We start from the raw sequence: 25,172 nt of genomic DNA, 5'->3' as shown, positions 1-25,172 counted from the left end.
AAACTGAGCATGTGCAGATCAGTATACTTTTATGGAATGGATATGTGCTGTGATGATGTTACTCGAGTGTACAATTGAAGTGACATTAATGTGGCTCGGCGGAGTCAGAATCTGTAAGGAAGACAGGGAGAAGATGACTGATAGAAGCACTGTCACCACAGGACTGGATGGGATCACTAGCAGGTATGTCTGCCATGCTATTATGCTGTGTATACTAGCACATTATGGTTAAAAGCTTCTAAGGCCCAATTACAATTTTTTTTTTATTCCGCGTTAATGTCCAGAGAGACATTCTTTCTTCATGTCTACATATTGGGTGATGGATAAATATTTTTTTCTTCATTATATGTCAAATGCTGGAATCTCACCTGTCTCTACACTGGTATATTGATTTAAATTAAAATTTTCACTATTTACAAAGCTTTAGTTTTTTATAGGTTTACTAAGATGCCTCCATTGTTTTTCTTTAAAGCAGTTCATGTACATGCTGTTGGTTATTTTGTTATACTGTGTGTCTTGCACAATAATATGTGGCAGATTCTTCCGTTTTCATTCCAGTGAGTTTTAAAAACACTTCTCCTTTATTTGTGTCTCTGGACAGAGTCAGTCGTCCCTGAACAGAGCTGGCATAATTTATGACTGCATTATGACATATTCTCCCCAACCACACCAGTGGTTTCCTTTCTGATTGTCGGACCCATTCCACACAGTGCATGTTAGTGCTGTCAGTGAGGGAGGCTCCGGTCACTTTACAGGTCATTTCCAGAGTCTCTGATGGCTTCACAGTCCCAGGACCAGACTCCACCATTGTGATTTGTGATGTGACATCTGAAAAATATATATTGTATTTGGTTATACATTACATGTCCTGTAGCTTAGAAACTTTAAATAAGTAATCTAAATAAAAAGAAACACACATTGTACTGAAGACAAAATAAGGAGTAACCACAGGAGATGTGTCATGTCTGAAGTTGTGATTTGAATTCGGTTGCACTGATTCTGATCAGTTAACTTTCCCTATATAATGCTCTGTATTTAAACAGAAATTTACTTTGAATACGTTTTGCATAAACTGAAATGATTGGGTGAGTGGAACCGATGATATGCTAGATTTGTTTTAAAGCAGAACTGTTACTTTCTCCTGCAGGAAGTTCTTTGTTTAAACAAAATGTTTATAGAAGTAGTTTTCACCGACTGAAATAGCTGAGTTTATCTAAAAGGACAAGTGTAGTCACCAGTGGCGCTGGTGCTCAAAAGTTTTGGGGGGGGGGGTTGCGCAAAAAGAAAAATGTAATAGGTATTGCTTTGCGGCAAAAAACGCGGTAAAAATTGCGTGACTTTGAGGTCCCCTGCCAGCACAAATCCCCCCAATCCCTCCACAAACCCCTGCCAGTTAACTTTCCCACTGGCATGAATGGATGGAGACATGGATAGATGGATGGAGACATGGATGGATGGATGGATGGAGACATGGATAGATGGAAACATGGATGGATGGAGACATGGATGGATGGAGACATGGATAGATGGATGGAGACATGGATGGATGAATGGAGACATGGATTGATGGATAGAGGCATGGATGGATGGAGACATAGATGGATGGATATATGGATAGATGGATGGAGGCATGGATGGATGAAGACATGGATAGATGGATGGAGACATGGATGGGTGGAGACATGGATGGATGAATGGAGACATGGATGGATGGAGACATGGATGGATGGATGGATAGATGGATGGAGACATGGATAGATGGATGGAGACATGAATGGATGGATGGAGACATGGATGGATGGATGGATGGATGGAGACATGGATGGATGAAGACATAGATAAATGGAGACATGGATGGATGAAGACATGGATGGATGGAGACATGGATGGATGGATACATGGATGGATGGATGGATGGACACATGGATGAATGGATGGAGACATAGATGGAGACATGGATGGATACATGGATGGATGGATACATGGATGGATGGATGGATGGATGGGGACATGGATGGATGGAGACATGGATAGATACATGGATGGATAGACACATGGATGGATGGATGGACACATAGATAGATGGAGACATAGATAGATGGAGACATGGATGGAGACATGGATGGGTGGATGGAGACATGGATTGATGGAGACATGGATGGATGAAGACATAGATAAATGGACACATGGATGAATGGAGACATGGATGGATGGATGGATACATGGATGGATGGATGGAGACATAGATGGATGGAGACATGGATGTATGAAGACATAGATAAATGGAGACATGGATGGATGGACACATGGATGGATGGATGGATGGATGGAGACATAGATGGATGGATACATGAATGGATACATGGATGGATGGATGGATGGATGGATGGATGGATACATGGATGGATGAAGACATAGATAAATGGAGACCTGGATGGATGGAGACATGGATGGATGGATGGATGGAGACATAGATAGATGGAGACATAGGTGGATGGATACATGGATGGATCCATGGATGGATGGATGGATGGATGGAGACATGGATTGATGAATACATAGATAAATAGAGACCTGGATGGATGGAGACATGGATGGATTGAGACATGGATGGATGGACACATGGATGAATGGATGGATGGAGACATGGATAGATGGAGACATAGATAGATGGAGACATGGATGGATACATGGATGGATGCATGGATGGATGGAGACATGGATGGATGGACACATGGATGGATGGAGACATGGATGGATGGATGGAGACAGATAGATGGAGACATAGATGGATGGAGACATGGATAGATGGAGACATAGATAGATGGAGACATGGGTGGATACATGGATGGATGGAGACATGGGTGGATGGACACATGGATGGATGGATGGAGACAGATAGATGGAGACATGGATGAATACATGGTTTTGAAGAGCCGACGGTCAGCGCTCTTGGCAGAGCTAAGATCAGAGCACACAATGCACAGTAGCATACTGAGACATGCAGCCTGCAGGGGGACTCGGAGAGAACGGGAGGCTGTGGATCAGCTGCAGAGGGAGAGAGCTGCTTGTCAGCTGCAGGGCCCCACTGACTGTTAAACTGAAGGAGCATGCACGGGGAAAAGCAACGATGAATGTTTTATGGAGCTGGCTGGATCAGGGATTGAGAGGTGATGTTTTGGGATCATGTGGTTTCACTTACCTGCTCCGGCTGGCACTCGACTCTGTCTGTGAGACGTCCACGCTGCTCCTCCTCGCTCTGAGTCTGACGGCGGGCGGGAACTGAGTGAGTCAGAGTGACTGACGCACGCACCACCTCGTCAGATGGGATGTCCTGAATGATTGGTCCAGGCTGGAGTCTGGACCAATCACAGGACTAGAGTGTAGAAGTGGGGAGTGTCGGGGGCACATTGCTCTGCGCCCCAATGACACCCAGAAGGCCGCCAATCGGCGCCTCTGCTCTCTCTCCACGTGGGATGCCAAACCACACCCCCCCCATAGACTTCAATAGGTTCGGCACCCCTAGTTGGCTTTAAAAGGTATTTTTTTTTCTTTGAAGATGCTGATTGGGAAGTCATTTCCCAAATACATGATCTCCTCCAGGATACCTCAAAAGGGATCAATCTGTGGCCCGGAGGGAGACCATACAGTAAGAGAATCAACATACAAACGAATATAACGTGAGAATTATAGGTCACTGTGCTCAATTTGGAGCAATAAGATAATAAGAAAAATGTAGGCATGGGGTGTCCTCTAAAGACACCATGAGATAGGACCCGAGTATTTGGAAAATAGATGACTGTAGCTAAAAATAATTGTATTTAAAGAAACCCATATAATAAGGGTGTAGGAAAGAGACAAGAGGAGTAGAAAGAAGGAGGGCCGAGCCGAATAAGAATAGAGAAAAGAGGCTGCAGAGTCAAGAAAAGGAAGGAAAGAAAGGTAGGAAGTACAAAGTAGATCTCGAGAATAGGGCAGGAATCCATATAATGCATGAGACGGTTTGGATAAGGGCATTACCAAAAAAGTAGCACAGATTTATTAAAATCTGGAGGAAGAATTTTATAAATCCACGGTCTCCAGATGGAGTCAAATTTGCTCAAGGTTGCGTTATCCAAAGCTGTCATTTTAGCATGTAACATGGCACAATTAATACGGTGCTTGGTTTCACAGAAATTTAAAGAAGGGGATTTCCATGCTTTGGCTATTGTCTGCTTTGCAGCTGTGAGGAGTTGGATAAAAAGTCTAAATTGTTTGCATGAAAGACAATCCGGTTTAGCATTCAAAAGAGCCGTTACCAGGTCAGGTAGAATTTGGGTGTCAACCATCGTGGATGCAAGATCAAAGATCTTAGCCGAAAATGAGGTGATAATTGGACAATGCCACCAAGTATGTAGGTGTGTGCCTAACTCTGTACAGCTGCTGAAGTGTCAGGAGCAAATTTGGCAATCCTGGCAGGAACCACATACCAGCGCATGAGGACCTCATAGGAGGCTTCAACCACAACAGTGTTGGTGGAGGAGGATTTGGTATTAGTCCAGATGTCCAATCATATTGTGTCATTTAAGGTGCGACCTAAATCGGATTCCCAATTTGCCACATATGTTAGGGGATCAATATCAGGTTTGGTAAGAAACTGCAGGTACAATTTTGAAATGAAACCTCTGGCATGAGGCTCTGTATAGCATGTATGTTTGAAGGGCAATAGCTTATTCAAAGGGACATCTCTAGACGTGTGCGTAGAATAAAAAATTTTGATTTGCAAAAAACAGAGTATTTCAGAGTTGGGCAAGTGAAAAGTTTCACATAGATCCAGGAATGGTAATAGGCCTGAGGGAGAGGCCATGTTATACAAGCGAGTTAGACTGGTGATGGTCCAATTGCGGAAAGATCTTGGGGAAACCCAGGCAGGATTGAATAATGGATTTTGTAAGAAGAAAAGAAGGGGGTTGTGTGCAGACTGAAGTCCATATTTGTTTTTCACATTATCCCAGATTGAAAGGATGTTTTTAGTAATTGGGTTCAGAGAAGGTGGATGAGATTTAGGATTCAACCAGAGTAGGTTGGATACTGAATAGGGATCAAGTTCGGTAGATTCAATAGCTTCCCAAAGTGGAATTTCTTTAGTGTCATGATATTTGGTAACGGGAGCAATCTAGGCAGCCCTGTAATATGAAACAAAGTTAGGAAAACAGGCCTTGGGAAAAAAAACAAAGTAGACCTAGGGCGGCACAGTGGTGTAGTGGTTAGCACTTTCACCTAGCAGCCAGAAGGTCGCTCGCTGGTTCGAATCCCAACCACGATACTACCTGCCTGGAGCTTGCATGCCTGTGCCTGCGTGGGTTTCCTCCAGGTACTCCGGTTTCCTCCCACACCCCAAAGACATGTTGGTAGGTTAATTGGATCCTGTATAAAAAAAATTGGCCCTACTGTGTATGTATGTGAGTTAGGCACCTTAGATTGTAAGCTCCTTGAGGGCAGGGACTGATGTGAATGTGCAATGTATATGTAAAGCGCTGCGTAAATTGACAGCGCTATATAAGTACCTGAAATAAATAAAAAATAAAATAAATTCATGGCCGGGTGCGATCCCATGTAAATGAGAAAGCTCTACTCTGTAATACGCGGAAGAAGTGGGCCGGTACCGAGACCAGGAGAACTCTAAACAAATAAAGGAGTTTGGGAAGAATTGACATTTTGATAGCGCTAATCTTTCCAATCCAAGAAAGTGGGAAAGAGGCCCAGAACTTCAAAAGGTCAGTTATTTTCTTCAACAAAGGGGTGTAATTTGCTGAAAATAAGGTAGAAATGTTGGCTGTGAGTTTAATGCCAAGATACGAAAGGTGGTGTGGGGACCATGAATAGGGTAAAGCTGATTGCGCAAGACTGAGCGCACTGTCAGATAATGAGATGTTCAAAACTGTAGATTTGTGAAAATTTACCTGTAGGCCTGAAATGTGGGCAAACTCTTTAAGAGTGTTAACAAGATTGGGTGCAGAAATGTGGGGAGGAGAGAAATACAAGCACATCGTCAGCAAATAGACATAATTTGTGGTGGTGACTCCCCAGTTCAGTACATTTGATGGAGGTATTTAATCTAATATGTTGGGCCAACGGTTCAATGAGTAGGGCGAAAAGTAGAGGTGATAAAGGAAAACCTTGATGTGTTCCCCATTGTACAAGAAAAGTATCCATTTTAAAGCCTGCATATTTAATGTAGGCACTAGGTTTATTGTATAAGGCAGCCATCCAGGTCAAGAAATGGGGTCCAAAGCCCCACTTGCGAAGGGTGAGATTCATGTAGGACCAAGAGATAGTATCAAATGCTTTTTTGAAATCCAACGATAGAAAACATGTAGGGACGCGCCATTTTTTTAACAATGTGAGACAATAAGATAGCCCGCCGATTATTGTCACATTATTGGCGCCTGGATATAAAGCCCATTTGATCACGATGAATGATCTCATCAATAAAGTTATTTAGTCTCTGAGCAATAATTTTAGGTAGGGTTTTAATATCCAAATTCAATAAGGAGAAAGGTCGATAATTAGACCAGATGGAATCGTCCACATGAGGTTTAGGAATCATACAGATAGTAGCTGTGAGGGAGTCCTTACCTAGAGAAGTACCATGAAGAAGAGAGCTAAAAGTATTGGATAGAAGAGGGGCTAAAACAGATGAAAAAGTTTGGTAGTAAAGTGCAGAGAACCCATCAGGGCCTGGTCTTTTATTACGTTTTAAAGTTTTAATGACCTACAGAATTTCACCCTGCGCAATAGGAGCCTCCATCAATTCCATTTGAGTAGCAGAAAGAAAGGGAAGGTTTAGATTAGAAAAAAAAGAGGTGACTGCGTTAGGGTCTAATTCACCTACAGACATATACAATGTTGCAACGTGAGATCTAAATTTTGTGAGAATTTTGACAGGGTTACTAGAATAGGTATCTTTTGCGATTTTAAGTATGATATGCTTTGCAGGGCCACGTAATGCCTTAAGCATCGGAGCCATAGGGGTGTCTGGTTTATTAGATTTGAGATAAAAGTTATGTCGGGATCTGCAAAGAGTTTTGTCTGCTGACTCGGTAAGAAATAAGCCAAATTCCAGTCTAGCTTTTTCTAATTCAAGTTTCTAAGGGTTCTATGTTCCCTTTTAAAATGGGCCATTTGACACATACATATTCCCCTGAGAACCGGTTTGTGCGCTTTTTTATTTTTTGCGCTATAAAATGAGTATATCTCCTTTTGGTTGGATTAACCACTTAAGGACCGCCCACCGCAGTTTTACTGCGGCAGGCAGCCCCTCCTGCGCGATCCGACGTAGGTATACATCGGTCGCGCACCTGCAGCTAGGGGGCTCTGCAGCAGGGACCCAGATGCACTGAGTAGGTGGCTTGCCGCCTGACTCCCACGATCATTCCCCGCTGAGAGAGAAGAACGGTCAGCTGTTGTAAACACAGCTGACCGTTCTCTCTGGAATGATCACAAAGTGCCTGTGATATATAGGATATATAGGATCGCAGGTCTCTGTGATCATTTCACAAGCCCCGCCCCCCCACAGTAAAAATCACTCCCCTAGGCTCACATTTAACCCGATGATCACCCTCAGTATTAACCCCTTCCCTGCCAGTGTCATTATTACAGTGACAGTGCATATTTTTAGCACTGATTACTGTAGTAATGTCATTGGTCCCCCCAAAAGTGTCAAAAATGTCAGATAGGGCGCCGCAAAAATAACAGAGGTGATTAAATACCACCAAAAGAAAGCTCTATTTGTGGGAAAAAAAGGACATCAATTTTATTTGGGTACAGCGTAGCACATCCGCACAATTGTCCGTTAAACTAACGCAGTGCCTATTCGCAAAAAATGGCCTGGTTATTAAGGGGGCAAATCCTTCCGGTCAAGAAGTGGTTATGTTCCCTCCACGAGTCAACAAGGTTGTATTGTATGAGTAATTGAGCTAGAAAGAGTCTTTTGGAGTTCAACGAAGGAGCTTGCTGGGGATTTGTCCAAAAAAGGTGAGATAACTTGGTTTGAATCACCAGCTAATATTAATGTACCAATTTTATGGGAGTCAACCACCTGTAAAAGATAACATAGAAAGGGTGCAGGATTTTTATTGGGGGCATAATAACATACAATGGTGACCGCCATGCCCATGAGATGTCAAGTGAGGATCAGGTATCGTCCATCAGGATCAATGAGCGGAAGTCTGTCATAATGGCAAAATAGCATAGTAAGTTGAATATAAGGTGGGTCCATGTAGTTGGTGAGGTCAAACAGGGACAATAAAGTAGTAAACCCAAAGAGAAGGGAGAAACCACAGCAAAGCGGGACTACAATATATACCGCTGGTGGTATTTGTCCATAGAATCCACCGGGTCAGGAGCTGGAGAAATGAAGCGACCACGTTTATGCAGGCTTTGTCTGCCTTTCCTTCCATTGATTTGTGGATGTTTCTATGGAAAGCCTGAGGTAGATTTCTGACGAGGAGTTTCGTTAACTTGTGGAGGGTCCGTCAAATGTAGGTCTTGAAGAATGGACTGTAGGTCCTCTGCCGAGTGACAGACGTACTTGGTGTCTTGGAGGATAAAGCGGATGGAGAAGGGGAAACCCCATTGGTAGGAAATTTGGTTTTGCAATAAAACTTGCAGTAGAGGTTTCAAAGCTCTACGTTTGTTGATGGTGAGAGGAGAAAGATCGGCAAAGATTTAACAGGTATGACCCTGAAAGTTCAAAATATCTTTCTCTCTAGCTGCAGATAGATGTTGCTCTTTCGTGCGATAGAATTGAAATTTAGCGATAATATCGCAAGGTGAACAGGTTTTCTAACTTATAGTGCACGATGGACCCTGTCCATTTCTAATCGCTCAACTGGGATAGCTGGGTGCAGCTATTGAAAAAGTGCAAGCATGGTGGCATGTAAATCAATCACAGTTTCAGGTATGCCCTGAATGCATAAGTTAGAGCACCGTGCCCTATTTTCAAAATCTTCCAGGCGAGACTGTAATAGGTGTTCTTCTTTAAAGCGGAGTTCCGGGCACAAAATCGACCTAATCGATTTTGTGCCCATCCACTTGCTTTGCTTCACCTGAAAAGAAATTGGATAGTTAGGAATATTTTTTTTTTTACTTACCTTGTAATTGTAGAAAGAAATACTCACCTTTCGTCACTTCCTCCCTCTGCGGCCTTGGCCCGCGCCGTCTCTTCCGGCTTGCAATGATTCCTGGGAGCTGAACGTCATCGCTCCCAGGAATCAATGCGCCTGCACCGGCCCCACTCGTCACTTCCGGTGCGACGCCACATTCCCTGCTAAACAGCTTCTGGGCATGCCCAGAAGCTGTGTAGGAATGCGGCGCCGTGTCGGACGTGATGAAAGGGGCCGGTGAAGGCGCATTCTGGGAGAAGAAGACGCGGAAGAGGATGCAGAAGAGGATCGCGCTGGCTTCAGCTGCCCACAACAGAGATGGCAACGCTGTGGAAGAAATTTTATAAGTGAGTATTTCTTCTTGCAGGTAAGTGCGAACCGGGACAGATCAGAGGGTAGCCATTGTGGAATGTACTAGCCCTGACTGTCCCGGGGGTATGTTCACTGAAAAAATGTTTCTGTGCCCGGAATTCCGCTTTAAGATTCTCTATTTCTGCCGTGTAAATTTGTGTGTTATTCTCAATATCATCCACTCGTGTTTCAAGGTCTGATAGTCTGTATCCCAGTTCTCTATATCTCCTTTGTGAGACTGTTAGTAATGTGGTCAGAGGTTTGGGTAAGTCATTTCTGGAACATATGTTCCAATTGATTTAGCAAAGCAGGGGAAGCCATTTCTTTATCTGTATTTCCCTGCAAATTATCATTTAAATCCTGCTGAGCAGAGAGAGTCCCTGTAAGCAGAAAGGAAATGGAGACCTGAGCGGGCTTAGCTGAGTGTGGGGAGAGACATGCTGAGGCTGAGGTGGAAGCTGCAGCCGTTGCCATTTTGGCGGGAACAAGGGCCAAGGCTTCTTTAAAGGATTTTTGTTTTGTTTTGTGTCGGTGTCCGACCAACACCATACCACCGTGAGCCAGGGACTCTCAGATACCTGTGTGGTAATTTGTGAGGCAAATGTCATCCAATGAACCTACTTATTTACTGGTTATCAGCCCTCTGGGAGCGGAGCTTCACCTAGGCATAACTGCTTCGGCTGGTCCTGCGCATACGCCCCCCCCAAATCATCAATGTTTTAATCCCATGGGAGCTGAAACATGCAATCAGACAGAGAATCCAAAGTTCATGATGTTCAAAACAGTGATAATACAAGACAGTAAAACCTCTTGTTAGCATACAAACTCCATGCGAAAAACTGTGCTCTCCCAAATCCACCTTATGAAACAAATGCACACACTGCTAATCAGGGCTTTTTTTCTCGGAGAATAGGTGCAGGAACCCACCCTCCCCAGCCAGCTCCTCGCCCCCCAATCCCACCCCCAATCCCGGCATTTCTTGGGAAGTAAAGTGATGCCAAATAAAGTATTTGGTCAAGGCTCACCTCCCCCCCCTGTTTACAGCTCACCTTTCCCCCATCCAAAGCTCACCCTTTCACCTGTCCACAACTCACCCTCCCCCCATCCACAGCTTACCCTCTCCCCCCTGTCCCCCCTGTCCACAACTCACCCCCCCCAAACCACAGCTCACTCTCCCCCCCTGCAAATGCACAGCTCACTCTCCCCTCCCCATCCACAGCTCACCTCCCCCCGATCCACAGCTCAACCCTCCCATCTACAGCTCACTCCCCCCTCCCCTCATCCACAGCTCACTCCCCCATCCCCCCATCCACAGCTCACCATCTCCCCCATTCCACAGCTCACTCTTCTCCCCATGCGCAGCTCACCCTCTCCCCTCCTCCACAGCTCACCCTCTCCCCCAATACACAGTTCACCCTCTCCCCCCATTCACAGCTCACCCCTCACAACCATAGCTCACTCCCCCCCATCCACAACTCACTCTCCACCCCAGCCACAGCTCACTCTCCCCCCGATCTATAGCTCATCTTCCCCACATACATAAACTGGGTAAAAGCTTCCGCGCTAATGGATAAAAAGGTGAGGCTGCAGCCAACCTCAAGATATAGTCAAAAAGACTATATCGATAAATGTAAGGGGTAATGAGGTAGGTGGCGCTGCCCATGTGTAAATATAGGTGTGGAATAAAAATGGAGAGGGGGGGTTCCTCACACCCAAATAATAAATAAATAAAATTGAAATATACTCATAAAATCTTATCGCACATAATCAGTAATGAACAATAATAATACAATAAAATGTGGTCGGTGTAAGTGATGTGAAAGGAATAAATATAAAGTGCCGAAGTGAGCAGTAGATATCTGGTTTAAGCTGAGAAAAACCAGAAACTACATACAAAGGAATTAATATAAGAGATAAAATGAAGAATGCTTCCGTGCATATGTGCACTTACAAAGTGCTTATAATGAACAATGAGTGATATTGTGTATAACAGGAATAAATAATATAAGTGATAAAGTGAATCTGAATCTACATAAATAACAATTTCATGGAAGGTGACAATAAATATATGATCTGAAGTCCATAAAAACGGTGATAAGTGTAAAAAATGCTTAAATAATTCTGCTGGGTGATACTCGAGGTGATCCGGGTGCAGGGTGCCAGGTGAAGGAATGGTGCACCCCTCCAATATATCCCGCACTCACCAGAGTTAGGAACCCCTACAGGGGTAACCAGCCTTTTGATATTAGTGGGTTTCCTCTGTCAGGCAATTCCTGTGTACTGGGCTCATGGAAAGGATCCCTGGATCATCTCTCTCATACATACAATATGTATTCAATGCGATTAATACAGCCTCATATATCCATCCATCATAGGTAGGCAATTATCCCAGATGATATGAAAGAAGAAGGCCTCATATAGTGATGTACCGTTTTAAATCAAATACTTTATTAAGAATAGGTAAATGTACTCACATAGAAACTTGGTAAACGAGCAAGTAAAGGATTAGGGTCCGCAAAACCCTCGTTCGCGGCTGCTTCCGGGACGCTATGCGTGTCAGTGGCCGGATCTGCATTCCAGTGGGGCGGAAATGACGTAACCACGCACAACGCGTTTCGTCACCATTGACGTCATCAGGAGCTTTTTTTTATAGCACAAAAAATAAAAATGCAGAGGTGATCAAATACCACCAAAAGAATGCTCTATTTTCTATGTGAGAAAAAGTTTTATCTATGTGGGAAAAAAAGTATATACATTTGATTTGGGTACAGTGTGCAATTGTCAGTTAGGGAAAAGCAGTGCTGTATCTCAAAAAAATGGCCTAGTGATGAAGGGGGGTAAACCTTCTGGAGCTGAAGTTGTTAAATTCCAAAAGCTTCTGTGCTGTCCTCTTTTCCTTATATCAGTCCCCTTCTGTCCATACCTTTACCTTGCTAATCTTCTGATCAAACAAAAGGGGTGATATATGTATAAGCTTCAGTGTCCTTGTGGATACCATTACATAGAACGTACTACTTGAACATTGGTTGAACATATTGGATAGCATGTGTAAAAAAAAAAGGGGGTTATAACCACTTGCATACTGGGGTATTTTTTTTTTTTTAATTTGCACGCTTGTTAAAATCTGCAATTTTGCTAGAAGTTACTATAAACCTTTACAAAGTGCAGATTTTCTGAAAGCAGAGACTTTGAAGGCTATAGGGAGTGTGATAGAGTGGGAGAATGATGGTAGTTGTTTTTTTTTTTTTTATTTTGCATGGTATTTTCACAGTTAGTAAACACATTTTTTTCAGGAAAAAGTACACTAAGGCTGGGTTTCCACTAGTGCGACTTCAAAGTCGCGCGTCTTCAATAGCGACTTTGTACTTTGATAAACGCACGACTTGTGTATGAATTTACAACGACTTGTTGCGGCTACGACTTGTTGCAACTTTGATGTATGCGACTTGCACATAAAAGATTCCTTTTCCTGCTAGTGATGTAATTCCTTTTCCTGCAAGTGATGTAATTTCCTGTTTTGGAATAGTAGTGTATGTTGCAGGAAACATGTTGGCTATGCAGTATGTTGGAGCAGCAGTAATTATGGCTGCTGTAGCAGCTGTTATTGATGAGGAAGAAGAGGACCGGAGAAGGAGAAGGCATCGCTTCTGGATCCATCCTGTCATCTCCCAAAGGGAAGAGAGAGGCCAGTTCAGGATCCTTTATCATGACCTCCGTGCTCATGAAGACAAATTCTTTAATTACACACGGATGTCAATTAAAAGGTCAGAACATATGTTCATGTCAACTCTTTAACAAATATGTCTCTATGTATGTTATTTTTTACATGGATAATGTTGATAAATGCCATATATGTTTTTTTTTTTTTTACAGTTTTGATGAATTGTTGGCTCTGCTCTCCACACATCTAGAGAGACAAAACACTAGATTCAGAAGGAGTATTCCACCCATAGAAAGACTGATTATCACATTGAGGTAAATTTTCCAACCTACTTAACTCCTGAGGCATTTGGAGAGACACATTATCATGTAACATATATGTAGTAGTGGTTGTGATTATGTTTGCCATGTTTTTTTCAACAGTGTCTTTCTCCTGCCTATCTTCTTCCTTCATTTCCTCAGGTACCTTCGTCCAAGCCAGTTTATGCATCATTCTAACATTATTTTTTTATTTTTAGGTACCTGGCAACTGGCCATACCTTTACAAGTTTACATTATGAGTTCTTGGTTGGCAAAACTACTGCCAGCTATATTATCCATGATACCTGCAGAGCCATATGGAATGTTCTTAAGGATTTGGTCCTGAAGAAACCCACTACAGAAGACAGGTGCAAGATAGCAGAATATTTCTGGGACCACTGCAATTTTCCAAATTGTGTTGGTGCAATTGACGAAAAACACATTAGAATATTGAAGCCCATTGGCAGTGGAAGTAAATTCTTCAACTACAAAAAATACTTTTCTTTTGTCTTATTGGCAGTGGCTGATGCCAAATACTGTTTTAGCTATGTAGACATTGGTTCGTATGGAAGCAGCTCAGACTCGAGCATATTTGCGAGATCCACATTCGGAAGAATGTTGAGGGAAAATGGACTTCAGCTGTCACCGGACTGTCCACTACCAGGGACAAACGGACCACCACAGCCATTTGTTTTTGTTGGAGATGAGGCTTTCGCTCTCAGTCATCATCTATTAAGGCCCTATTCAAATCGGTCTCTGACTGTGGAAAAAAGAGTTTTCAACTACCGCTTAACCAGGGCAAGACGAGTTGTTGAATGCGCCTTTGGAATTTTAGCTAACAAGTGGAGGTTCCTGCACACATCTATCAATTTAAAAATGGATAATGCAATATGTGCAGTCAAAGCAGCATGTGTTCTTCACAACTATGTTGCACTTCGTGATGGGTACAATCATGAAGATTGTGGCATGAATGACATGGAGGGTGCAAGTTTGAGTGCCAGTAGGGGCACAAGCAATGGTGCTACTGTGCGTGAGGGATTCACATCCTTTTTCATGTCTGCTGCTGGTTCTGTCCCCTGGCAGCTGGACGCTATTTCATAATGTATCACACGTTCCAACACTGTCCAATTTTGAATAAAATTCTTTCTGTTATGTTTTCCTTATATTTCTGTGCAATTATAACCAAAGTCTGCATATTGTTCCAGTTCTAGCTATAATAAAAATACATTGCTTAACCTTCTGTTTTGCTGTTTTCTACTGTAGATATAATTATATAGCATACACACATTATTGACAGTACTATAGAAGCAAAAATAGTCCAAACAAAAACCACAGAGTAGAGTAACAAGGTAATTTTTTTTTTTTTTTCAAAATTTAGAAAAAAATAAACTTTTTATAACAACATCACCAATGTTTTGGAGATACCAGCACCAAAACAATGAAAAAATAAATTAACAGGTAAAATGTTAACAACACCAAAAACAAAAAAAATTACAATTCCTGGTATGTAATTGGTGATTCAGTTGACCCAGAATGAGAAATATTTGATGGGCCAGATGGGCTTGGGTAATTACTTGCAGATCCCTGATGGTATTGCCTTTCCAGGAAAGGCGTAACCTGCATGGGAGCAGGTTGGCACGGTCTTGGTGTGTCAAGGGTGGAGGCAATAGGGGGCGGTATTGGGTGCAACATGCGGGGCCTGGAGATATTCGGCATGTTGCCATACTCATCGTAGTATGGGCGATTTACTTGGTGCCCATACTGTGAACTTGGTGGTGGTGGTGGTGGTGGTGGGTACTGGTAATTGGGGGGATATGTGTGGTGGGGGGGGGGGTTTCCATACATGCTGTAGAGCTTGCCTCCCCAACCACAAAAGATTGGGCGGTTGACATGAGAGCCATCCTTAGTGCATACTTTTTCTCAGGGGGGACCTGCTTGCACATACCCAACAGCACGGTCATGAAAGCAGTGTCATCACACATGCTTTCCTTCATGTGTGCGTTCATTACCTTCACCACCTTCAGAACCTCCTCCATGGGTTTACCACCCCTAGGATTCGCCCTTGATGAAGACCTTGAGGAAGATCTTCGTGAAGGCCTTTGTTCTGTACTAGGCCCTGGTTCAGCCTCCACCGCAGCAGGAGAATCAATAATGGTCTTGACATTACTCCCTCTGATTCCTCACCATCAGGGTCAGGGTCACCAGGGTCTTGGCATCCCTCCTCCTCCTCCTCCTCCGCTGCCGCCTCCTGTGACCCCTCCTGCTGTTCAGAACCAAGTGAGGAGTCTTGCCAGCTTGCTTGGGTTCTGAAATATAATGAATACATTTCAAATTTTAGGAATATTAATACATTTTATATGTCAACTACAGTATCTAAAAAAATGCTGACAACTTACTCTCGCATCTCCAACACCGGCCTTAAAAATTCCAGCTCCTGGGCGTGCGCATAAGGGACAATTCTGGAGGACCCAGAACCACTCCTTGCTTCTCGTAATTTTCTGAGATAGCGGTTATAGCAGTCTTTTATGCTTCTCCATCTGGTTTGTAAGGAGTGCACTGAAAAAAAGAAAATAACGGTACTGTACTGTACATATGGGGGCAAGCAGCAATGTGATAAATTGCATATATGAAACACTTACATTTTTCAGTCCGTTCTGTAGCTGTAAGACAGTCCCAATTCTCAAAGTAGATCCTAGCAATCTCCAGCCATGCTCTCTCCTTCCTCACATGGTCCTTATATAAGGGGTCTCGGGTGTCGTATATTGAGGGGCGAGCTCTGACCAGACGAATGATCTCCTCATTGTCATGAGATGTGCGTTTATTCTTCCTGGATCTTGGCATGCTTGCTGTATATACACTCTCCTCTCCTCTGCTAACTATGGGAAGTGATGTTTTTGGGAGGTGCAGAGATCATGTGATTTGGGGCGGAACATAACAATAAAAAAAATTTACTGTAACTTCCGTGCAAATCACAACGAAGTCGTGACGAAGTCGCGTTCAAAACCGTGTACTGCGACTTCGTTGCGACTTACATTACCTTCTATGAGGGACATATCGCACTAAAGTCGGCCCAAAGTAGTGCAAGAAGCAATTTTGAAGACGCTGCATCTTGAGTCGCAGCAGTGGAAACGGTCCATATTGGAAACAATGGGTTTTGACTTGCGGTGCGACTTGACATGTGTCAAGTCGCACCGCAAGTCACACTAGTGGAAACCGAGCCTAAAATGATTTTTAACAACAAACATAATATTTTACACATTTTTTTTTATTGGGTACAATATAAAAGATTGGGTTGAGTTGAGTAAATAGATACCAAATATGTAAATTTTCAAAATTGCACAAGCCTGTCACGAAATCACAAAAAAAAAAAAAGAAAAACTATCCTCTTCATGAAGTCATTTTGATAATTAAACGTGTGTTGAATGCATTAAGATAAAAAAAAAAAAAAAAATAACCTTCTGCCTTTTACAACCACTTTAGGTTCCCTGGTTGACCACTGCATCTATACAGTCTTCGACATTGCCTGTTTCTTTGTGCTTTAAAAGAGTTTGACTAGCACAACTCCAGTCTGCTTTGAAATCTTTATAAAGATTCTCATAAATTAAAGGGCTACTTCCCATGTCATAAGTATGAGCTTTGTAAAATGAATCAGGTGATAGCTAAAAAGTAGTGTAGTATATACAGTGGGGATCGAAAGTTTGGGCAACCCAGGTAAAAATTTGTATTAACCACGATTTACGTCGGCAGTCAGCCCCTCACAGGCAAAGTGACGTAGGCGCACTCCCACTCCCACTCCCACTCGCTCACGGACCTCCCCCCCCCCCCCGCGCGCGTATGAGCGGCGGACCCGATGTCCGCCGGTCACTCGCGATCGTCCGTTACATCGGGAGAAAGGCAGGCGGCTAATGTAAACAAAGCCGCTTGTCTTTCTCCCCTGTGTAACAGCAGAGATCATACGGTCCTGCTATGTAGGACCGTAAATCTCTGCTGTTACATGCCACATCCAATCACAGTTAGAAGCACGCCCCTAGGGACACACTTAACCCCTCCTTCTCAAATAAAGTTAACCCCTTCCCTGCCAGTGTCATTTTTACAGTAACAGTGCATATGTATAGCACTGATTACTGTAGTAATGTCACTGGTACCCCCAAAAGTGTCAAAAATGTCAGTTAAGGGTCCGATCTGTCCGCCGCAATGTCGCAGTCCCGCAAACAAATTTGCAGATCGCCGCCATTACTCGTTAAAAAAAAACCAATAAAACGGCTTTTTGCTATTTTTTTTACCAAACATATGTAGCAAAAAACAAATTGGCCTAAAATGTTAAAAAAAAATTGATTTTTACATTTTTTTGGGAGGGGAATTTCATTTAAAAAAATTTGAAAAATATTGTTATTTTTGCAAAATTGTTGCTCTTTTTTTGTTTATAGCGCATGATTAAAAAATCGCACAGGTTATCAAATATGACCAAAAGAAAGCTCTGTTTGTGGGAAAAAAAGGACGTCAATTTCATTTGGGTTCAGCGTCGCACGACCGCGCAATTGTCCGTTAAAGTCACGCAGTGCCGAATCGCAAAATAGGCCCTGGTCAGGAAGGGGGTAAAATCTTCTGGGGCTTAAGTGGTTAATGTGCATAAAAAAGCCAAGTAAAGATGGAAAAATCTCCAAAAGGCATGAAATTACAGATTAGACATTCTTATAATATGTCAACAAAAGTTAGATTTTATTTCCATCATTTTCACTTTCAAAATAACAGAAAACAAAAAAATGGCGTCTGCAAAACTTTGGGCACCCTGCAGAGTTAATATCTTGTACTGCCCCCTTTGGCAAGTATCACAGCTTGTAAATGCTTTTTGTAGCCAGCCAAGAGTCTTTCAATTCTTGTTTGAGGTATCTTTGCCCATTCTTCCTTACAAAAGTCTTCCAGTTCTTTGAGATTTCTGGGCTGTCTGTCACGCACTGCTCTTTTAAGGTCTATCCATAGATTTTCAATTATGTTGAGGTCAGGAGATTGTGATGGCCATGGCAAAACCTTCAGTTTACGCCTCTTGATGTAATCCCCCATGGATTTCGAGGTGTGTTTAGGATCATTATCCATTTGTAGAAGCCACCCTCTCTTTAACTTCAGCTTTTTCACAGATGGCATCAAGTTACCATCCAAAATTTGCTGAAATGTTATTGAATCCATTTTTCCTTGTTCCCTGTGCCACTGGCTGCAATACAACCCCAAAGCATGATTGATCCACCCCCATGCTTAACAGTTGGACAGAGGATCTTTTCATTAAATTCTGTGCCCCTTCTTCTTCAAACGTACCTTTGCTCATTCCGGCCAAAAAGTTCAATTTTATCCTCATCGGTCCACAGAACTTGTTTCCAAAATGCATCAGGCTTGTCTATATGTTCATTTGCAAAGTTCAAACGCTGATTTTTGTGGTTAGGACATAGAAGAGGCTTTCTTCTGATGACTCTTCCATGAAGACAATATTTGTACAAGTATCTCTTTATAGTGGAATAGTGTACCACAACTCAAGTTCTATTAGTGCTTTTTGGTTTATAATATGATTGACTGGTATCACAGCTTCACAGTGGCTGCTTGTTGGATTAATGAGCTAGCATGGATTTCAAATAATGTTTATTGCTTTGAAATCTCTGACTTGGAGAGACCTTGCTGATACAGTAAAACCACATTGTGTCTTATTGCTTTGCTCAGTGTTGCCATGGTGTATGCCTGTGACATAAAACTGTTTTCTACAACCTCACCTTAGTAGCAGAGTTTGGCTGTTCCTCACTCAATTTTAAGCCTTTTACACAGCTGTTTATGTTTTTTTATGACTGTTAATGACTGTGTTTCAACCTACATATGAAATTGATTATCACCAGCACCTGCTTGGTATAATTTGGTAATCATACACCTGACTCTAATGCTACAAAATCCCTGACTTTGTGCAAGAGTACAAAATGTGCATGTATAAGAACTGATAAGAGTTGATTTGAAGCCAAAGGGTACACCAAACATTCATTGTATTTCAATGTGTCTTCTATTTTGCAAGCATTTTTACTTTACAGCATTTCTTTACACCAAAGTGTATATATATATATATATATATATATATATATATATATATATATATATATATATATATATATACACAGTATCTCACAAAAGTGAGTACACCCTCACATTTTTGTAAATATTTTATTATATCATTTCATGTGACAACACTTGAGAAATGACACTTAGCTACAATGTAAAGTAGTGAGTGTACAGCTTGTATAACAGTGTAAATTTTCTGTCCCCTCAAAATAACTCAACACACAGCCATTAATGTCTAAACAGCTGGCAACAAAAGTGAGAACGCCTCTAAGTTACAATGTCCAAATTGGGCCCAAAGTGTCAATATTTTGTGTGGCCACCATTATTTTCCAGTACTGCCTTTAACCCTCTTGGGCATGGAGTTCACCAGAGCTTCTCAGGTTGTCACTGGAGTCCTCTTCCACTCCTCCATAACGACATCACTAAACTGGTTGATGTTAGAGACCTTGCGCTCCTCCACCTTTTGTTTGAGGATGCCCCACAGATGTTCAATAGGGTTTAGGTCTGGAGACATGCTTGGCCAGTCCATCATCTTTACCCGCAGCTTCTTTAGCAAGGCAGTGGTCATCTTGGAGGTGTGTTTAGGGTTGTTATCATGTTGGAATACTGCCCTGCGGTCCAGTTTCCGAAGGGAGGGAATCATGCTCTGCTTCAGTATGTCACAGTACATGTTGGCATTTATGGTTCCCTCAATGAACTGTAGCTCCCCAGTGCCAGCAGCATTCATGCAGCCTCAGACCATGACACTCCCACCACCATGCTTGACTGTAGGTAAGACATACTTATCTTTGTACTCCTCGCCTGGTTGCCGCCACACACACTTAACACCATCTGAACCAAATAAGTTTATATTGGTCTCATCAGACCACAGGACATGGTTCCAGTAATCCATGTCCTTAGTCTGCTTGTCTTCAGCAAACTGTTTGCGGGCTTTCTTGTGCATCATCTTTAGAAGAGGCTTCCTTCTGGGATGACAGCCATGCAGACCAATTTGATGCAGTATGGGGCGTATGGTCTGATCACTGAAAGGCTGACCCCCCACCCCTTCAACCTCTGCAGCAATGCTGGCAGCACTCATACATCTATTTCCTAAAGACAATCTCTGGATATGACGCTGAGCATGTGCACTCAACTTCTTTGGTCGACCATAGCGGGGCCTGTTCTGAGTGAAACCTTTCCTGTTAAAACACTGTATGGTCTTGGCCACCATGCTGCAGCTCAGTTTTAGGGTCTTGGCATCTTCTTATAGCCTAGGCCATCTTTATGTAGAGCAACAATTCTTTTTTTCAGAACCTCTTTGCAGTGAGGTGCCATGTTGAACTTCCAGTAACCAGCATGAGAGAGTGAGAACAATAACACCAAATTTAATACACCTGCTCCCCATTCACACCTGAGACCTTGTAACACTAACTAGTCACATGACACCAGGGAGGGAAGATGGCTAATTGGGCCCAATTTGGATATTTTCACTTAGGGGTATACTCAATTTTGTTAAAAAAACAATTAGAGTGCAGCGCTTCAAATAATTACAAGAAAATAAAAAACATAGACAAATGTGGAGTGTGATCATGCATACAAACATAAATAGTGCTCCGCTTGGTGAATCCGACACCCGTTAATGAAGTCTCCTCACCTAAAGAGTAGCCCCTATGTTACCAAATGGGTTACCAGGGCATAAGACCTTCCCAGATAATGGAATACTCAGAATCCTGATGACCAGCGATCCATGCACAAGCAGATTCAGTGACTAGCAGACCTCTTCCTCTAATCAGAAAGCATTATGCCAAACAAACTCCCATCTCAGCAGTGGATTCACTCAGACATAAAAAGAAAGGGCCTACCATAGTGCTTTAATCCTTACACCACTTTAATAAATGCATATAAATAAAAATTACCTGTAATAGCACTGAGCACAGTGCACTAAAAACGGCTCACAACATACATAAAACTTCCAATGGATGGCGGGTGACGTCACCAGCCCCTCCCCCTCTGAAGGCTGTGATCTGTGGGGTGATCTGAAGAGGCCTGTGCACAGGAGATGCCCCCTCAAACTGACAGATTTGGAGTGTTTTTGCAAAGAAGAGTAGGCAAATATTTGCCAAGTCAAGATGTGCCATGCTGATAGACTCATTCCCAAAAAGACTGAGTGCTGTCAAAAAATGAAAAAGTGTTTCAACAAAGTATTGGTTTAAGGGTGTGCACACTTATGCAACCATAATATATATATATATATATTTTTTTTCCTCCACCTAAAATATTTCAGTTAGCTGCTCAACTGAGTTGTACAGCTTATAGGTCACATTAAAGGTGGAAAATGTTCTGAAATTTTTTATCTTTGTCTTATTTTTTTACATCACAGAAACCTAACATTTTAACAGGGGTGTGTAGACTTTTTATATCCACTATACATCTGTTTTTGGTCCGATCCATTTCTGTTTTGATCCGTTCCAAAAAACAGGTCGCTAATAGAAACGGAAGCTAATTCATTTTCAATCAGAATGCTATAAATACATATAGGACAGACATGCTTCTCTGAGATTGTCACGTTTTCCTAGACATAAACACATTTTTCTAGGTTTTGTTTTATTGCTTGCATTTTTGTTTAACTTACATAGAATTGTTATATTAATTTAACTTTTTGTATTTATATTGCATTTTGATGCCATTGTGTGATAAAATAAAAGCACACTTTGTAATCAGCTGGACAGCTCATCACATTTATCATGCAATCTCCTTAAGACATTTTTTAATTACAGTATAAGTGTCACAAAATTCTACAATAATACTTGTCTTTAGCTTTATTAACCACTTTACCACCAGAGGATTTTGCTGTCTTACGTCCAGGCCACTTTTTGCGATTCGGCGCTGTGCGACTTTAACTGACAATTGCGCGGTCGTGCGACGCCGTACTCAAACAAAATTTACGTCCTTTTTTTCCCACAAATAGAGCTTTCTTTTGGTGGTATTTGATCACCTGTACGATTTTTACTTTTTGCACTATAAACAAAAAAAGAGCATTTATTTTGAAAAAATAACAATATTTTTAACATTTTTTATATGAAATTCCTCCCAAAAAATATGTAAAAATCAATTTTTTTTTAAATTTTTGGCCAACTTGTTTTCTGCTACCTATGTTTGGTAAAAAAAAATCACAATAAGCATATTTTGATTGGTTTGCGCAAAAGTTATTGCGTTTACTAACTAAGGGAAAGATTTTTGTCAATTTTGGTGGTTTTTTTTTTAACGAGTAATGGCGGCGATCTGCGATTTTTTTTGCGGGACTGCGACATTGCGGTGGACAGATCGGACCCTTGACTGACATTTTTGACACTTTTGGGTGTACCAGTGACATTACTGCAGTAATCAGTGCTATATATATGCACTGTTACTGTAAAAATGACACTGGCAGGGAAGGGGTTAATTTTATTGGAGAGGGAGGGGTTAATGTATGCCTGATGCTTACTAACATGTGGGGGGGGAGGTGACTGAGTGAGTCAGGGACAGATCGGATGTTCAGCTATGCTGAACACTCCGATCTGTCACTCCCTGTCACTTAGGAGATCCGCCCGCTCTGTTTACACAGGCGGGCGGATCTCCAAACTAGATTCCCCAACGATCGGGGAAGAGCGGCGACGATCGCCGCCGCTCCTCCCCTGGCCCGACTCCCGCTGTGAGTGAAAATAGCAGGAGCGCGCCTCCGGCGGCGCGCGAGCGCCGCCTACAGGGGGAGGAGTCCAGCGACGTAGGTCTACGTCGCTGGACGATAACGAGCCACTGTGCCAGAGGTAAAGTGGTTCATTTGTTCTTCACACTTACACAACCTTGCCTCTATTCTTTATACATTTAAATGGGTTACTAAACCCACAACAGTAAAAATCAGTCTGTATATGCAGTAAAGCATGCTTGTTATACTCATTGTGGAACCTAAGGGGGTTAATCTGCTGCATTGTGTAAAAAGGCTGTTTGATCCTGTATGCACAGATCCTCTCCTTCTTCCACTGACTCCAGAACATGTCCAGATAACACAGAACCTTTGGAGTCAGGCTGCACATGCTCAGTGTGGTGTGTATTGCTAGAGAGCAGACAGAGGGTCAGGGGTCCTGCATCCTGATAGGACAGCTCAGTGCAGTAAGAAAACTCCTCCTACAAGTTTTACCCAGACACTGATAGAAGTCACAAGACTGCTAAATACTGCTGATGAGAAATGGTATTTAGCAGTTGATATTTACTAAAATAATTGCATTTTTATGTTCTGTGGACTGTAGGAGACCAGATATTGTGAATGCAGGTTCTTGGTTTAGTAACACTTTACTACATTGTGTTTGTGTGTTCAAAAATTAACTTTACAGAAATTCACTGAAAAGTTGTTCTTGACAACTGACAAGCCTTTGTGCTAAAGGTGTGTGACATAAAAAATTGGAACTAGAACTATTTTCTTCACCATGGTCTCTGCTTTTAGAAAATATTTAAAAGATAAGGTAACCTTTCCAAGAAAAAAAAATGTACTAAATGCACATCTTTTTGAAGGTAAAAAAAAAAAAAAAAAAAAGTGCACTTATTCGTTTTTTTTACTCTGCAGCCTGTAAGGCAGCCTGCGATTGTGGGTGCAATGTCAGGCTCCTGCAGACTCTCGGTCAGCTGTCTCCCCGTATCTCCCATATGGGCAGACGGTTACTAAATGGCAGGAAGATCAATGAACTATGAGAGTGCTCTCCACTGCCCTCATAGTTCATTGTGAACTACAAGCCATCAGCAACTTGTTCATTCATTCACAGAGCTCTGTGAGTGAATGAATGACATTAGAGGAGGGGAGAAGATCCCCTGTCTGCTGTCATGGGAAAGGGGGAATCTGGGAGAGAGGAGACAGTAGCTGGAACATGTTACGTGTTCCACCTTTAATATGGGTAGAAAATATAAAATGTTCTAAATGTGAACTTATCCTTTAATTCTTTGAGGTTTTATCTAATATTCAGGCCTAAAATGATTTTGTAAACAGATGTGGTAGAATGGCTCAGGCAGTTAAAGGGATACGTTGAACTGAGTATATTTAGTTTGTGCACAGTTGTAGTTTGAATAAAATGCATTAGTAGATTACTTAATTTGTTGTCTGAAATTACTTTTCAAGCGACCATGTCAGGGGGTCAAGAAAATTGTATATGAATGAAACAGCCTTCTACATACCTTCTACAGTTGGCTCATTTACTAAAACCTCACTCAATTGGTAAACTCCAGATGCCAATCTGATTTGACTCCTCAGGCTGGTTGAATAGCTGCTCCCTCCATTGACTGATGTGGTCCCTCCTGCTGACACCCAGTCACTACAGTACACAATAGTGACAGACGGGGCACCAGGAGGAACCACAGCGAAGGACATACTATTCCACACACCTGGAAGTATGCAATCGGATCAGTACCAGAAGCTCTGATATAGCGTGAAGTTTTAGCAAACAGGCCAATGGACAAGTATGTTTCATTCACAGGTTAGCTCTTTTGTGATTTTATAGACTCCTTAGCAGGGTAGCTTTAATATTAATTTCTTTGTGACATCTTTTTGTAGCCTGGGACACCACAATAGTCAGAAATGCCTTTGATGTGACGGGACGTGTTGCCTTGGCCCTTCTATAA

At 42.2% G+C, this 25,172-nt stretch overlaps 1 protein-coding gene across 1 annotated transcript; it reads left to right on the top strand.

Moving 5' to 3' along the window:
- Window positions 1–133: 133 nt before the first annotated feature.
- LOC309544375 (uncharacterized protein) lies at window positions 134–25,172 on the top strand (the record flags this gene model as incomplete). Its single annotated transcript, XM_082243290.1, has 3 exons — window positions 134–183; window positions 13,904–14,445; window positions 25,105–25,172. 3 exons carry the CDS (start codon window positions 134–136, stop codon window positions 25,170–25,172), a joined length of 660 nt encoding a protein of 219 aa, XP_082099416.1.

The sequence above is a fragment of the Pelophylax lessonae genome, assembly GCF_965119305.1.
Source record: "Pelophylax lessonae genome assembly, chromosome: 1".
Classification (NCBI taxonomy): Eukaryota; Metazoa; Chordata; class Amphibia; order Anura; family Ranidae; genus Pelophylax; species Pelophylax lessonae.
Note: the sequence above shows the minus strand (reverse complement) of the source record. Positions and strands in the feature narration are given on the sequence as shown.